The sequence below is a fragment of the Diceros bicornis genome, chromosome 26 (assembly GCF_020826845.1).
Source record: "Diceros bicornis minor isolate mBicDic1 chromosome 26, mDicBic1.mat.cur, whole genome shotgun sequence".
NCBI lineage: Eukaryota > Metazoa > Chordata > Mammalia > Perissodactyla > Rhinocerotidae > Diceros > Diceros bicornis.
In genome coordinates this window covers 35628779-35646353 of record NC_080765.1, presented here as the reverse complement: position 1 = coordinate 35646353, position 17575 = coordinate 35628779, and the positions used below count along the sequence as shown (strand labels likewise).

The following is a 17575-nucleotide window of genomic DNA, read 5'->3' as shown; positions in this document are numbered from 1 at the left end:
CAAGCCATGCTGTGGTGGCGTCTCATATAAAGTAGAGGATGATGGGCACGGATGTTAACCCAGGGCCAGTCTTCTTCAGAAAAAAGAGGAGGATTGGCATTGGATGTTAGCTCACGGCTAATCTTCCTTACACACACACACACAAAAGAATACTGTCATAACAAAAGAAGAAAGATGTATCGACTTTATTGAAATCAAAAAAATTTCAATATGGTCAAACATGAAATTATTAATTGGGAAAAAAAGATGATATTGACATACAGATGCTCATGGCCAGAACAAAGGTAATGGAACAACTATGGCAAGGTGTATAAAAGGGTAGAAGCCATTATTTCCTCCCCCAAAAAGATTATGCCACATTTGTAACTTCCTCTGCTCATAATTTAATATGCAAAACTTCTGCATCTATGAATTAAAATATGATAATGGTTTTAAATATTTTGTAAGAGACTTAAAGAAATTTTTTTCTGCAAATTCAATGGGCAAATGGGCTATTCTCATGATCATTCTGAAAATATTATGAACACATAAGGATACCCAATGGACATCAAGATCAGATGTAATCAGGGCATTTCCTACACAAATTAACATTCACCCACTACTATATCACATGAAGAAATACACTATGCTGAAATCAAAAGCATCTTGATGCAAACGGATCAAACATTTTTACGCAGCTTATCAGTGTGGGATGATATTTTGAATCAAGTGTAAAAAGATCATAAAATCCTCCAATGAGAAAACCTGACAATATATAAAGCTTCATGAAGGCCTATCCCCTTGCTTATAGCAAATGAGGGGAAGTAACTTTGCAAGTATGCTTGATGCATATAAAACTTCAGCAAGACATACGAATATACTCTCTGAATTAGAAAATAAACAAAAAAGAAAAGAGCCTGGAAATGTATAAATCACCAGATTAAACTATCAGTTATAGGAAACAGGCATACTTAAAAATATTAGGATATTATAGACATTCTCATTTCACCTTTGAAATGGATATATCAAAAATTAAACTGTCTTCAGATTTTAATTGGTGAAAAATTATTTTCAGTGAATACATCTGATTTATAACAAGCAGCACTGACTTGGATCTCAAATATTATGATGATTTAAGTCCTGCTGAAATTTCCTCTTCAATAATTTTAATTGCAATATCAATAATATATTGCAATTATTAATTGCAATATCAATAATTATAATGCAATATCAACAATTCCTATTTTAAAAATCACCATTGTGTTTCAATCTTCTAAAATTGATTCATGAATTTTGCTTAGTGCAATCTCATCTAAATTTGGAAGTGGCCTTATGTATTTTTTTAACAATATCAGTCACAATGTTGGGATCCTGTGAAAGATGTTTCAATAAATTTAAAGCAATTAAAAATTATTTAAGATAGTTACTGGCTCATGAAAAATTGGAGAACATGGAAATTCTCTCCACTGAAAATGAGACGAACTAAGAAGTATATTTTAAAAATATTCCTGAAGTTTGCTTCCATTAAGGCCAGGAATGTAAAATTATAATATATTCTGGTTTTGATATAAATATTATATTTAAATTAAAATAATTTGAGTTTTAATACACCTATTTTTCAATATTTTTAAACTACTTTAACATTGTAGGAAAAATTAATTATTAAAAAAAATTAATAGAAGTATGTATGTACTGGTACACATCTTCTCTTTCACCCCAGGATGCATATGACTTGGCTAGCTACTGGCCATATCCCCTACTTATTTTCCTGGAAGGTCCCAATATTTTGTATATTCATTTCCTGAATAAATGTGTTTCCTTTTCTCTAAATTTGCAGCAGGATTTCTCCCTAGAAACAATCCTGAGTCTGTAAAAAATACTATAGCATGCTAAGATGACATGATTTTATATATAGAAAACCCTAAAGAATCCATTGGAAAACTATTAGAAATAATCAACAACTACAGCAAAGTTGCAGGGTACAAAATCAACTTACAAAAATCAGTTGCATTTCTGTATGCTAATAACGAACTAACAGAAAGAGAGCTCAAAAAGATAATACCATTTACAATTGCATCAAAAAGAATAAAATATCTAGGAATAAATCTTACCAAGGAGGTGAAAGACCTATACAATGAAAACTACAAGACATTAATGAAAGAAATTGATGATGACATAAAGAAATGGAAAGATATCCCATGCACACGGATTGGAAGAATAAACGTAGTTAAAATGTCTATATTACCTAAAGCAACCTACAGATTCAATGCAATCCCAATCAAAATCCCAATGACATTCTTCACAGAAATAGAAAAAAGAATACTAAAATTCATATGGGGCAACAAAAGATCCCAAATAGCTAAAGCAATCCTAAGAAAAAAGAACAAAGCTGGAAGCATCACAATCCCTGAGCTCAAAAGATACTACGAAGCAATAGTAATCAAAATGGCATGGTAGTGGTACAAAAACAGACACACAGATCAATGGAACAGAATTGAAAGCCCAGAAATAAAACCACACATTTACAGACAGTTAATTTTCGACTGAGGAGCTAAGAACATACAATGGAGAAAGGAAAGTCTCTTCAACAAATGGTGTTGGGAAAACTGGACAGCCACATGCAAAAGAATGAAAGTGGACCATCTGCTATTGCCATTCACAAAAATTAACTCAAATGGATCAAAGACCTGAAGGTGAGACCTGAAACTATAAAACTCATAGAAGAAAATATAGGCAACACACTATTTGACATTGGTCATAAAGGAATCTTTTCTGACGCCATGCCTACTCAGACTAGGGAAACCAAAGAAAAAATAAGCAAGTGGGACTTTATCAGATTAAAGAGCTTCTACAAGACAAACGAAACCAGAATCAAGATGAACAGACAACCCACCAGCTGGGAGAGAATATTTGCAAAACATACATCTGACAAGGGGTTGATCTCCATAATATATAAAGAACTCACACAACTGAACAACAAAAAAAACAAACAACCCGATCAAAAAATGGGCAGAGGAAATGAACAGACACTTCTCCAAAGAAGATATACAGATGGCCAATAGGCCATGAAAAGACGCTCAACATCACTAATCATCAGGGAAATGCAAATCAAAACAAAATTAAGATATCATCTCATGCCTGTTAGAATGGCTATAACCACCAAGACAAAAAGCAACAAATGTTGGAGAGGATGTGGAGAAACAGGAACCCTCATACACAGCTGGTGGGAATGCAAACTGGTGCAGCCTCTATGGAAAACAGTATGGAGATTCCTCAAAAAATTAAAAATAGAGATACCCTATGACCCAGCCATCCCACTACTGGGAATCTATCCAACAAACCTGAAATCAACAATCCAAAGAGGCTTATGCACCCCTATGTTCACTGCAGCGTTATTCACTATAGCCAAGAAGGGGAAGCAACACAAGTGTCCCTCGACTGATGATTGGATCAAGAAGATGTGGTATATATATACAACGGAATACTACTCAGCCATAAAAAAGACAAAATTGTCCCATTTGCAACAACATGGATGGGCCTGGAGGGTATTATGTTAAGTGAAATAAGCCAGAAAGAGAAAGACAAACACCATATAATCTCACTCATATGTGGAATATAAACAACACATGGACAGAGAAAACTGTATTGTGGTTACCAGGGGCAGTGGGGGTGAGGGGTGGGCACAAGGGGTGAAGGGAGACGTGTATATGGTGATGGACAAACAAAAATGTACAACCAAAATTTCACAATGTTAAAAACTATTAAGACATTAATAAAAAAATACTATAGCACACTAAGATTTGGAGCCAACAAATCCCTCAATTAATGGATACTTTTATCTTGCCAAAATATTATAGGAGAAAGGAAAGTATAAAACTCACATGAACAGTCTAGAAAATGAAGTGTTCGGTGCTTGCTAATTGAGAAATATGTCACCAGAGAAGCCTCAGCAAAGCAGTCAGGGCCACAAGAAGGAAGCTTTTTACTCACTATTGAGAGGACACCAACTTGGTCCCAAAGTCACAGCAGCACGTCCCTCAGGAGGTAGATCCTGCTACCACGAAGGTAACATAGATTTCTTGCTACCTTACATGCATATAGACCTATTAACGCTGATTCAATAATAAATTATGTTCTCTCTTTCTCTTTTTTTTTTTGTGAGGAAGATCAGCCCTGAGCTAACATCTGCCAATCCTCCTCTTGTTACTGAGGAAGACTGGCCCTGAGCTAACATCCGTGCCCACCTTCCTCCACTTTATGTGGGAGGTCGCCACAGCATGGTCTGACAAGCGGTGCGTCAGTGCATGCCTAGGATCTGAACCTGGGCGGCCAGCAGCAGAGCACGCGCACTTAACTGCTACGCCACAGGGCCGGCGCTCAACAAAAATTTTCTAACCGAGTATCCCTAATGTCAAAAGGAAGTAAGCCCCTACCCTGGATACAGTACAAAGCTGTCTCCTATTATATTAAATGTATATGGATTTTCTATCGTCCTCCATAATATCCCCATACTTATTTTGATATATGAAAATATAGCAAATTATATAAATGTATAAGAAAGTAAAAGTAAATATTTCATATTGAAATTTTGCAAGTTTCTTACCACTAAGAAACTAAGGTTCCTGGAAGGTGTATCATATTATACACCGAGACTTCGTGTACACTCTGGCATATTGATATTCCTGAATAGCCCAGAGGGAATAAACTTCTATCTTGGGTATTTAGCCCAAAACTCATGCTTTCTCATTTTACGTTCTATTCCATAATACATGTCTGTTTTTGCAATATTAATGTTTAAAGTACTTACTACCACGGAAAATTGACATTGTAGGAAGATGGACTATCTTTTTAATTTATTTATTTTTTTCCCCCAAAGCCCCAGTAGATAGTTATATGTCATAGTTGCACATCCTTCTAGTTGCTGTACGTGGGACGCAGCCTCAGCATGGCCGGAGAAGCGGTGTGTCGGTGCGCGCCCAGGATCTGAACCCGGGCCGCCAGCAGCGGAGGCGTGCACTTAACCGCTAAGCCACAGGCCCGCCCTAAAGCTGGACTATCTTATGGCATCAGGTCCCCTTAGCCTACTTCAGGGGAACCCGGGTTCATAATTAGTCTTACTGATTGGTTCAAGTTCACGCAACACTGCTTCCTAAACTGGTTGAAACCCCTATAAAAAGAAGTGAGAAGCTTTGTAACGCATTTAAAAAAACGAAGGAAGGATACGGGGCATTTGGGGTATAGAGGAACTCTCTATACTATTTTCTCAACTTTTCTGTAACTCTAAATCTAATCTAAAACAAAAAAGTTATTCAAAAAAATTCCATCTTTAGCCATTGAGGAACCAGTTGGCTGTGACTTTTCATTAATACAACCTGAATGACACCAGGTGTTAAACTTATTTTAATTTTCTCACGCCCTATTCTTAAACTTGAAATGAGCTATTTTTAAGCTATGGTAGTTTTTAGGTTCCAGTTTTTCTATTTTTGACACAGTTTTCCTATCTTACTCTGTTGGGAATACTGGGGAAAGGAATCATTTAAGTATTCCCAAGGGTCTGGGCAGACAAGGCAACAAAAACGGTAAAAGGCAAGAAACTGGAGAGGGCGGGCAAACCCTCAGAGAATTCACAGGCAGGTGTGCTGTCAGCCAGCTCAAGTATGTGACGGGCCAGTCACCACGGAGCAAATAAGATCGAACTTAACATCTGTCTACCAAGACACTCTAATCTAGCCACTTCTTCACCCAAACAAAGGAAAACCATTAACTCCACAGAAAGCGGCAGCACCTGAGGCCACGCTGTACTAGCGGACAAGAGGAAGTTACTAGAAGAGGGTCCCGGCCCTTCGCTCTCCTCGCTTTGGAAGGGCAGGCGTGGGGTGAGGAATGCAGATATTTCCCTCCCAGGTGGCGGGGACACAGACCACACTCCTGAGAGGTAAATACTCCACACGCAGCGACCCAGCGCCCCAAGCTGCGTGTAGCGGGAGAACACACGAGCTACACACCGGGAAGAGACACCGCGCATGCGGAGAAAGCGTCCCCGAGGGCGACGGGGCGTACCGCGCATGCGCCCTTTCCTGGGCGGAGCCCTTTTTCCCTCAGGTGAGAGGCGGCCCGGCTTTCCCGCCCTCTGGCCCCGCCCCCTGCGCGGCTCACCCCCCGCCCCCAGGCGTTGCCATGGGGACGCAGCGGCCACAGCCGGCCTGTGGCAGCGCCGCCCGCCTGGTTGCCTTTGCGGACCTGGCGGCGGCGACCGTGGGAGCTCATGGAGCTTTCAAGAAACTCCTCCGATGGGACCAGGAGGTGGACGCGCCTGGGCCGTTGCCGGCATTTCTTTTGGCTGGGCGTGGTCTTCGACACGGTGGGCCTGACAGTGCTGTTCACCGGGGTCTTCGCTGACCTGCTGTTCTACGACCTGCTGCTCTACCTGGGTTCCATCATCATCTTCTTCAGCCTCCTCTGGTGGGTCTTCTGGTACACCGGCAACATCGAGCTGAGCGCCGAGGACGCCCTGAAGAGGCCCTTCCCCGTGCCCTCCTCCACCGTGGTGGAAGCCCTCAGCCAGGGCGTGGGCCACCGCCTATCCTTCACCGTCTGCAGCGTCTCCACCACCCTTCTGCGGATCCGGCGGCGGCGGCGCCCCAGGAGGGTCGTTCAGAGGACGGCTTCTCTGAGTATGACCGTCACGGACCAGGTGGAAAGACAGCTGGAAAAGGAGGCCCAGGACAAAGACGGAATGAGAAGTGTCCAGGAGAGCGGCGCCGCCCAGGATGTTTGCAGAGGGGATCTGGGCCCCAAAGCTGAAACTGTCGAAGGTTCCGAGGCAGTTCGCCCCCCAGGGCCTGATGCTGGTCCTCTGGACCCCGAGGCTGGGCTGCCAAGATTTGTTAAACGACCATCTGCGCATCTGGTGCAGCCTGAGTTCTCTCTGCCTCCTCTGGACCAGGCTCCGCCTCCAGCCATCCTCCCGTCCGAGAGCCTGCCCGTAGTTCCCTTGGCCTCTACTTGCCAGCCTCTGGCTATTCTTACTTCGAAGAGCCATTCTGTCCTTTCCTGGGCCTCTGTGAGCCAGCCTCCAGTCACTCTTGCCTCTGCAAGCCAGCCTGCTGTCCCCTTGGCCTCTACCAGTCAGCTTCCACTCATCCTTGCCTCCCAGAGCCTATCTGCTGTCCCCTTGTCCTCTACGAGTCAGACTCTGGTGCCTGTAGCCTCTCAGAGCCACCCCCTGGTGCCTCCGCCTGCACAGAGCCGCCTCCCAGTCCCACTAGCCTCCCAGAGCCAGCTCCAGAATGTTTCTTGGGACTCTCAAACTCAGCCTGTACAGGCTTCCCAAGCCCAGGCTGGGGCCACCCCACTCCCTCTGATCCAGCTTCTGCCAGCTCAGCCTTTTCAGACCCAACCTATGGACCTGTGGGCCGCTCCTGCTGTCCCGGACTTGCAGGCTCTATATCCCACCCAGCAGGGCCCCCACAGCAGCTCTTTGGTCCAAGAGATTGCTCCAGGCCAGGCTGCATCTACAGAGGAATTTCGTAAGCAGCCAGTTGCTCAGGCTTTCGAGACTCCGCCGCCAGCGGGCCAGGAGCTAAGTCGGGATCTCCTTGACACTGCGTCCCCACTCCCTGAGCCCCCAGCTCCAGCCACTCAGGCCCAGCACTCAGTACCCTCCGAGAGTGCACCCGCCCCAGCCTCGGAGAAGAAAAGTCCTGCTCTCTAGCACAGAACCAGACCCCAACCGTCCGAGTGGCTGCTCAGGCCTCTGCCAAGTAAGTGCCTTTGGAGGAATATTCCTTAACGGTTTCCGGGTCTCTGTTCTGGTGGTTTCCTCCACCCCTTCTGTTCAAAAAAATTAAGTTAGTGGAGGTGAACTGGCCTTTTCCTTCAGGGATTAGATCTTTTGAACTTTGGTAGGTTTTGAAACCTAGTGCTCCGAGTGGGTGAGTGCTGTTAAGGTTTTACCTCCTCCACCAGACAGTGAGATGGGTTCTTTTATTTAGGCTTAGCAGGGAGAGGTGGTAATTACATTCCTTCAGGAGCTCTAAGGTGGGGAGGGAGGGAGACTCTGCAGCGTCTCTGAAACAAGATGATTTTAGGTGGTACGGGGACACAGCATTAAATAGCAATGAGCCCTCTAGTGGGAAAGTTATTCCCTTTTCACTTCTTATTCAATCTTTTTGATTATATCAAGGAGAATGCCCTTAGTTTGGGGTTGGTGATCTCTAACACCTCTCTAAGGTATTGGTAGGCAACAGCTGCCTCCAGCTAGGATTTAATACCATTTGTGTTAACAGAGATATTTTAATGGATAACTTCTATTTATGACCAGTAATACTAGCTTTTCTATTTACAACGGTGATGGTTGCTTTTTGAAATACATTTATTTAAGGAAAAAAAACACTTTACATGAGTCAACTTAAAGGTATTTTGTATAGTGAAACTTAGAACAATTCTGAAGTTTGGAAAACATTTGGTTATTTGTACTAAATAAATGGCAGTCGAACTTTCCACTAAATCAGAAAACCCTTTGTGCTAACCTGTTTGATGAACCTTATGGTTAAGGCTATTAAGGATGTATTCCACTTAACTCCCCAACCCCTTGTCAATTAGAATGGTACAAAAGGTCATGTGAAGGTCAGAATTGGAGACCCTGCTTCTCCATGGGTTAGGTGCTGTCATAATATGTCATAATAGTATAAAGTGCTGAGGATCAATTTCCTGGTCTTTCTTTCTAATTCTGTTGCATAAGTTCCTGCTCTTTGAGGGGAGAGGGAAAAGATTATGGGGCAGAGCAATACTTTGGAGGTTATGTTATGCTCCTTGTTGTTTAAATACTGCTAACATACTATCCAAGAAGGTGTTCATCCTTATTTCACATTGGTTGGTTTCATTTCCAGTGTGGGATACAACTGAATCATTAGGTGGAAGTCAAACTCTTAATTTCCTTATAATTTTCTCGAACTCTCCTTTAAGAGAATGTGTATACACTCTCTTTCTAAGTGTATACATACGTACATATTCTACAGATAATCTATAGGGGTAAAGCATTTTGGCTCTTTTGGTCTTGTACAGTTTGGACACTTGGATTCTAAAATAAAATACATTCGGCGATTTATGTTTATTTCTCTTAAAAACAAGAGCAAAACACTAACAAACCATCATAATTGCAGAAGGAAAGGATTTAGTATTACTGAAAAAGATCATTAATTTTTTTCCCATTAATTCTATTCTTTCAGGTAATTTCTATGATTGAAATAATTCTCCATGTAATTCTTGAAGGAGACTTGAGCACTAACTAAGTGCCAGGAATAATGGTGAACACATATAAAGGTGAAAGTGTGCAGATATCGCCATCAGAAAGCTTATGGACTTTGTTCTCTAACTCAAAGGAATGACTCTAAAGAGGAGAAAATTTTAGACAAGGAAAGAGAAGGGGTAGGCTGGTACCTACCTAATAATTTTAGTGAAAGAATTATTTTTGGACAGGGAGAACCATGCAGTACCCTTCAAATAATTAAATCATTGACCAGACATTTATTGAATTTGTAGCAAGTGGCAGGCATTATGTTCAGCAGTGGGGATTCAGAGGTAAATAAGATGCCCCTTCTCTCTAAGCACTCACGCTTTATCAAGGGAAACAGACGTAAGAATAACTAACACAGAATGATATAACAGATCTCTAGTCAAAGTGCTTTCAGAATACAGGTGTGGGCTGGATGAAGGATTTTGAATTGGATCCTAAAGTAGGTGTTCATTGGGTGAAGAAGATAGGAAGAACATTCCACGCAAAGGCAAAAGCATCAACTAAAAGGCACAGAGGTATAACAATCCATGGCTTGTTGAGGATACATTTGGGAAAGGGTAATCTGATGTTATCGGCAAGGGTGCTTGGGACTCAGAGGTTGGAGAGAGAGAGAATAATAACAGAGAAACCTTTGAAGGCTTTTTAAGCAGGGTAAGTTGTGTTCATAATTCTACCTGTGGGCTCTGTTATAAAGTAATGGCAATAGGCCAATAATTAGAGAATAATTGCTAAGGTCTCTCCCAGTTAGTTCTAAGCTGAAAACAGACCTCTTAGATGTTAGCAACGGTTTCTAACCCAAGGGTAGGCTCGATGGGTATTCATCTTGGAAAACACTTTCAAGTGTTTATTTACTTGTACATAACATTTTTTTGCTACAAAGATGACATCAGGTAGAATAAAAACCAAATGTTGTGACCCATTTCTCTATATTGAAGGTAGGATAAGTACCTATGTAAAATAGAGGTTGATAATTTTTTTCTATAAAGGCCCAGCTAGTAAATATTTTAGGCTCTGTGGGCCAAAAGACAAAATCAAGGATATTATGTGGGTGCTTATATAACAAGAGAGGAAACTCCTGCTCTCCCTGTTTGCTTTTAGGCTGTGCAGTTGCTTTGACTCCAGTTGAGTCATTCACCTGACGAAGAGCAACGGGCCCAAAGGAAATGGAGAGGGGTCTGGCCAGTCAGGCCAACGTGGTATATTTCACTCTGCCCCAGTGACACCCAGATCTGAGGGGGCCGTTCTCTGTTCTCAGAGAACCTGCCCATCTCATCTTGGTCTGTTGGCCTGAGGAAAGGTGATTTGCCGAGTCTCTGACTCCTGGATTCTGATTCCACTGTTTGGTGTCTGGTCTTTGCCAACAGCAGAGTCTCCAATGTGTGAGTGGTAATGCTCAGGCCCTGAGCAAACCTCTGGCCAGACAGGCAGGCACTGGGAGCTCCGGGAGGAGCAGGGGTGGAAACTGATGCTCAGGCTTGGTCTTTGAGGCTCGCAGTGATAGCCCACAGCAATACAAAAGTGCAGAGTGGGGGGGGTTGCTATTGGCAATCTAGTGGGTAGAGGTGCTGCAATGCACAGGCCAGCTCCTCACAACACAGTTAACCAGCCCAAAACGTGTAAGGTTTAGAAACTCTAGAATAATAAAAAATTGCTCTGTAGTTCATGAGGTACTTAAAGAAAAAAATCTTGTTTTGATCCTCAGATGGCTTGTTACCTCTTACAGAGGAATGGTATCTTCTCCACTAGACTGTGAGGATCTTACTCATCTTTGTTTTATTCATCTTTCTATTCCCATTTTGTATCATCTTTGAATTAACACACACGGGGCATTTATTAATAATAATAGCTAACATTTATTGGCTGTTTATAATACACTACACACTGTACTAAGTAATTTACAGGCATTATCTCATTCATCACAACAATCAGAGGTGGGCACTATTATTATCTCCACCTCAAGGAAGGTAGATTTGATAGAGAGGTTAAGTAATTTTCGCAATGTCACAGAAATGGAGGAGCTGAAATTGTTGTACAATTGATGTATAATTTGTTTTAAGGTGTATATTATAAGCTTTCTTTCCAAGTTAAAGTTATTAATGAGCCATTTTCTTAAGTCTGCTAATTGTAACTTGAGCTGTAATACTCCAGATCAGTCTATGGGTTACTTCTCTATTTAAAGCTTTACTCCCAGAGAAAGAATGAAAATCAACAACTCTAATTTTTTTGTTGCACTCATTGTTTATTAATATCTCTAATAAAAATTGCTTTTTTCTTTCCAGAACTCACCAGCGTTTCTGCAGATTTAAGTGCCAACTTTATAAAAGCACAAATACTTACCTTAATCTCATTTGGGAAACCTCCATCTGGAGTCCTGACTGTTTTCAGACCAACAGACGTACTAGACTGCCTCTGCCAAGTATACGTGTTTCAGTGTTGAGGAGAGGCTTCCAGCTTCACATAATAGTTATTTATTGCCAGCATTGCAAGCCATAATAAACTATGCAATTCCAATGAACTTTGTTTTAGAATAAGTTGGTTTTTTAAATAGACTTCTCATGTGAAAGCATTCCAAATGGAAAATAATGTCTCTAATACTCTGGGTGAAGATGTAAGTACAATTCCCACAAGAATGGACATTGAAAAATGCAACTCCTTGTATTTAAGGATACTTTGTAACCTCATTAGCTATCAGAAAGGTCAACACAATCAATACATTATAACATACTACAATTTATATTTATATGTTTATTTGATTTAAGTAACATATGAGTTTCCCTTTTTCCCAAGGATTTAAAATATGATTTGATTGTGTATTTTAATGATAATCAAATAAAATTCTTTTGGGACTGTGTCCTCTCATGTTCTTTCTTTGTGTCGGTGGATCATTTATGTACGAATGCTCTAATATATATACAGGGATAGTTTCCTTTTGAAATTTCCAGTTATAGGTAAAAGTACATTTTTAGGTGGTATAATACTTTGGATTGAAACTTCTAAAAATTTTAGCTGTTTTTGTATTTCTTCCCCTTTTCTGTCCTATGCTTCAGTCTTTCTATATTTGTAATTATTAAACATTAACTCAAGCTGGAAGACTTTATGCATTGCAGACGCTTGGAAAAAAGAATAATTGGAAACACATTATGCTAAGTGAAATAGGCCAGTCACAACAGGACAAATATTCTATGATTTCACTTATATGAGCTTTCTGAAGAATCAAATTCGTAGAGACAGAAAGTAGAATGGTGGTTGCCAGGGGCTCGGGCAAGTTGGGAATGGGAAGTTGTTTAATGAGTATAGAATTTCAAATGATGAGAGTTCTGGAAATTGGTTGCACAACAATGTGAATGTGCTTAACACTACTGAACTACACACTTAAAAATGGTTAAGATGCTAAATTTTATATGTATTTTGCCACAATTTAAAAAAAAGAATAATTGTATTAAACTAGCAATTTATAAACCATATGACATTGATAAATTTATGTAATAAATATATGCAACAGTTGAGCTTCTCTATACAACATAAGGTAAGCACAGTTGTTTTAATAACTCAAGAACTACATTTAGGAACTTAGAGAAAAATCAACTTTAAAGTACTACGGAACAAAGGACTAGATTAAGTTCAAAGGACATTGTAAAGGAGTGTGTGTGTGTGGGTTTGCAGGAACCCACAGAAAAGCCTTTTATCTTGCAAGGGCTAATCAATACCAGTATGACTGGATTTCATCTTGGGTAAATAAAGATGGTTCTTAAGCACCATGATTAGTGAACCTCAGGTGCTACTGACAATGCCTCGTAGAAGAAGATGGTCACCTTGAAAGAAAAATAGAAACAGCTTTAATCATCTTAATGAATATAGGTGTTTATATATTTTAAAGACACTAAACTTTTCTGGTTTATTTTTTCCACATTTTCAAAGAAATGTTTTTATAGGATGAATAGATTTTTAAAATTTAAATCTTTGACTAGGTAATATATTTCCATATTACAAAATTCAAAAAGCATAAAATGGCACATAGTGAAGTCTTGGTACAACCCTCAGCACAGTGCTACTAGTAGATATTAAAAATGTTATTAGTTTCTTGTAAATTCTTTCATTCATATATATATATAAATATATTCATTATATATATTTATTTATATATATATAAAGTGCTTACATATTCCATCTTTTTTTTACATTGTTTCTTTATATGCTGTTTAGCACCTTGCTTTTTTTAAAATTTCAGGTGTATATCATATTTTGATTTCTGTTAGATTACATCATGTTCACCACTCAGAGACTAATTACCATCCATCACCATACACACGTGCCCAGTCACCCCTTTCACCCTCCTCCCTCCCCACTTCCCCTCTGGTAACACCAATCTAATCTCTGTATCTAGGAGCACCTTGCTGTTTTTACTTAACATATATCTTGGAGATCTTTCCCCTTTGGCAGTTAAAGAGCTTTCTTATTCTTTTTTATGAACACATAGTATTCCATTTAGTGGATGTATCATAATTAATTTAACTTGTTTCCTATTGATGGACATTTTGGTTGTATCTAATGTAATAAATATTTTTAAGCAACAATAAATTTGGACCTAATAAATAAATATAGACCAATCAGCTGCTAATAATTGACCGTTGACTTTAAGAATCCCGAAGGCCATTTAGTCTATTCCCTCCCCACACCCCCAAAAACAAACAAACAAACAAACAAAACTCATAAGTGATCTGCTTAAGATCACAGAGGTAGGTGGTGGCAGAGGCTGTACTAAAATCTGACAGCCCTGAGTTTGAGTCCTCTTTCCAACAAATCAGTATAATTATGATTTCACTGCATTATAAATAGCCTCCTTAAAAAATGCATCATCTTAGAAGTTTGAATTTGAGCTCAGAAATGATAATGAAGCATTTACTCCCTTACCAGCAGAACATTTTTTAAGAGGTAGTACATGAACATGGATTTTAAAGAAATGAAATAGTATTAAAGGCTATACAGCCAAAAGTCTTCATCCAACTTCTGACCACCCAGTCCTCCATGGTCCTTTACCAGAAACAATCATTGTTATTAGTGACTGGTATACATTTCCAGAGAGTTGGTGCAAAACTCAGCACATATATATAGGTGTGTGTGTGTACTTTTTTTAAAACGTAAATGGTAGGATACTATTTGTATTGTTCTGTACCTTCTCCTTTTTGCTCCCTTTTAAAATTTCTCTATGGGCCAGCTGGTGGCTTAGCGGTTAAGTGCGCACACTCCACTACTCACGGCCCGGGGTTCAGATCCCGGGCGCGCACCAACGCACCGCTTCCCCAGCCATGCTGAGGCGGCATCCCACATACAGCAACTAGAAGGATGTGCAACTATGACATACAACTATCTACTGGAGCTTTGGGGAAAAAAAAAGGAGGAGGATTGGCAATAGATGTTAGCTCAGAGCCGGTCTTCCTCAGCAAAAAGAGGAGGATTAGCATGGATATTAGCTCAGGGCTGATCTTCCTTAAAAAAAAAAATTTCTCTCAAGTTGTTAATATGCAAGTTAAATCTGATTTTATAGGTTTGTAAACTCCTTGAAGGCTGGAATTATCTCTCTCTGTCTTCTTTTGTTTCTCCCACAGGACACAAAATTCACCCAAGTATTTTGGATTTAGGTTTATTTTTCTAGAAATTAAGGTCATACTTGAATCATCCTGAATAAGAATCAATGTGTGTTCTAGTCAACACTATTTTAAGCATTTAATTTAATGTCTCTGGCATAGTCAAAACTCAGTTGTGAAAAGGCTAGAGATAGTGACAGTGAAAAACAAAATAACAGAGCTCAAAGAGTCTCATTTTTACCTTTGGTCTTACCCAAGACTTCTAAAACTGGAGTTACTAAAAAGTGATTAAACTGATTTACTTTTTAAATTTAGGACATACTAAGTGCTAGGTACTACATGAATCACAAAGATGATTCAGTCTCTCCAGAAGTCATTTCCATTCTCTCTGTTTTTTCTATCGTACAGCAAGAAATTAAGGGGCTAAGTAGTCCATAACTGGATAATCAAGCCTTAAATAATCAGGCATTGGCTGCGATTTTTAAGATAAAAAGTTTAAAAAGTGATAGGAAACGAACTATATTCTAGGTAATAAGATACAAAATGTTACTGCTAGGCAATTTATGAATTATTTTTTTATAATATATCCATCTATCTCACAAGTCAGTTTTCACCTGACTGCAATTACAACAGGTATCCCAATATATCTTGTATTTACAGGAAAATAAATGGGCAAATACTACTGTCATTTAATAAGAAACTACTCTGTCCTGCTCACTGTGCCATACTTTGTGGTCTGTGCTTTATGTGCTCTAATCCTTACAATAGCTCTAAAATAGCTCGAAAAAATAAATTATTATTTCCATTTGATGTAAGGAAACTGAAGTTCTGAGAATATACGACAGTTGCAAAGTAGCAGAGTAAATGACAAAGCTGGCATTTGAATCCTGCCCTGTGTGGCTCCGGATTCTAAAGGGTGAAGAAATTCTGTCAGCAAAACCAATGAAACAATTCCAAATATAAAAACATTTTAAAACTAATCTTGTTAACATGATAATTTGCCCTTCTCCCATTTTCTATGAGTTAATATACACTAAATAAACATGGAAGACTATATGCCTTTTAGTCATCTACACAAAAAGGGAAAGAAAATTGCATTTTGACAAGCGGCAAATAACATAAATTATATGCGTGTAATTATAGACTTTATGTGGTATAACGAGGGCTTCCAGTACTATAGTCCACAAATTCAGTGTGAATCCCCCACCATATTAAGAGCTCCCATAGGGGGGCGGGGCGGCCCTGTGGCGAAGTGGTTAAGTGCGCGTGCTCCGCTGCTGGCGCCCTGGTTGGGATCTTAGGCGTGGCACCGTGGCACTGCTTCTCTGGCCATGCTGTGGCGGCCTCCCACATAAAGTGGAGGAAGATGGGCACGGATGTTAGCCCAGGGCCAGTCTTCTTCAGCAAAAAGAGGAGGATTGGTGTGGATGTTAGCTCAGCGCTGATCTTCCTCACACACACACAAAAAGATCTCCCCTGGCTTGACTCCGCTGGACAAAATGGCACAAGGACCATTATGAGTAACAAAGTGATACAGTACTTTTGGAAAAGTAGAAATGGCCAGTAATTAAGAGCTTAACTCATTATTCCAGCAGTAACCTGGTTTGATCTGTCTGAGAAAGAATATTTCTCTGGTTCTTATTTCTGAGTTGGGCTGAAAGGGGTGAGCTGCTAGTTTCACTGTGAGCTAGATCAAGGTATACTGCTCTCGGCCTAATGCTCTTTCTACCATGCCATTCTTCCTTCTTAACGTGCTTTTGTATCCTACAGTACGTATTTACCATACTATAGTTAAATGATTTAGTGTGGAGAAAAATTTCCAGTACCATTATCAGATTATACCATGGTGAATTGATGTTCAGTATTACTTCTTCTGAAACTCAATATCCTCTCAGCTTCGATTTTCTGTACCTTTGTGTCCTGCTTTGCAAAAGGACTAATACAGAGTAATTTGAATATAAAGAAGGAAAAGGAATGAGTATTTGCATTTCAAAAGGATTCCCAGACAATCATCCATTTATTTCAGCATTCCCATTTTGGCTGTTTTCTCAGTTGATCCTCTTCATCTCAGCCACCACTGCCCTCCTCTAAATGACTATCACTCAACCCTGGACTGATAAACTAAAATCCTAAGAGATATCCCCTTTTCTATTCTTGCCATGGGGTCTTATACATACTTTTCTCCCTGCTTTCAAAGCACTCTCCCCTCACAGCCTCCTGACCCCTTCACCCTTAGTGTTTCTTAGATTTCAACTGTTATCACTTTCTCAAGGAAACTTCCTTAAGCTCCTTAAGAGGTAAATTCTGCCCATCATAGAACCACACAGCACTGTGTGATCTCCTTCAAAGGACTTAATTCATTTGTAAATTTACGTTTAATCAATGTCTGTTTTTCTCACTAGATGGCAAGCTCCATGAAGCCAAGGACCATTATTGTTATTTGCTGACCACGTATCCCCAGTGTCTAGCACACGGCCTGGTACCTAGGTGTTCAATAAATATTTGTTGAATAGATGAATGTAGATGTTAACTACTATTAGATCAAAAGCCTGTAGGCAAAGATAAAACTGAGGTTAGGTGGCCCCTACCAACCAAAGACCAATTAGAAAGACAGAAAAAGCTGATTTCTGAAATTGTGCCAATAAAACCATAGAAAACATGTTATTGATTCACAATTTCAGTTAGATACAGTTGCATTCTGAGGAATTTGGGG

General features: G+C 39.9%; 1 protein-coding gene across 1 annotated transcript; it reads left to right on the top strand.

Moving 5' to 3' along the window:
• The first annotated feature begins 6202 nt into the window (after window positions 1–6202).
• On the top strand, window positions 6203–12128 carry LOC131422969 (fibrous sheath CABYR-binding protein-like). Its single transcript, XM_058570590.1, has 2 exons — window positions 6203–7742; window positions 11557–12128. The coding sequence occupies exon 1, from the start codon at window positions 6245–6247 to the stop codon at window positions 7691–7693; it is 1449 nt and encodes a 482-aa protein (XP_058426573.1). The 5' UTR covers window positions 6203–6244; the 3' UTR covers window positions 7694–7742; window positions 11557–12128.
• Window positions 12129–17575: the final 5447 nt, after the last annotated feature.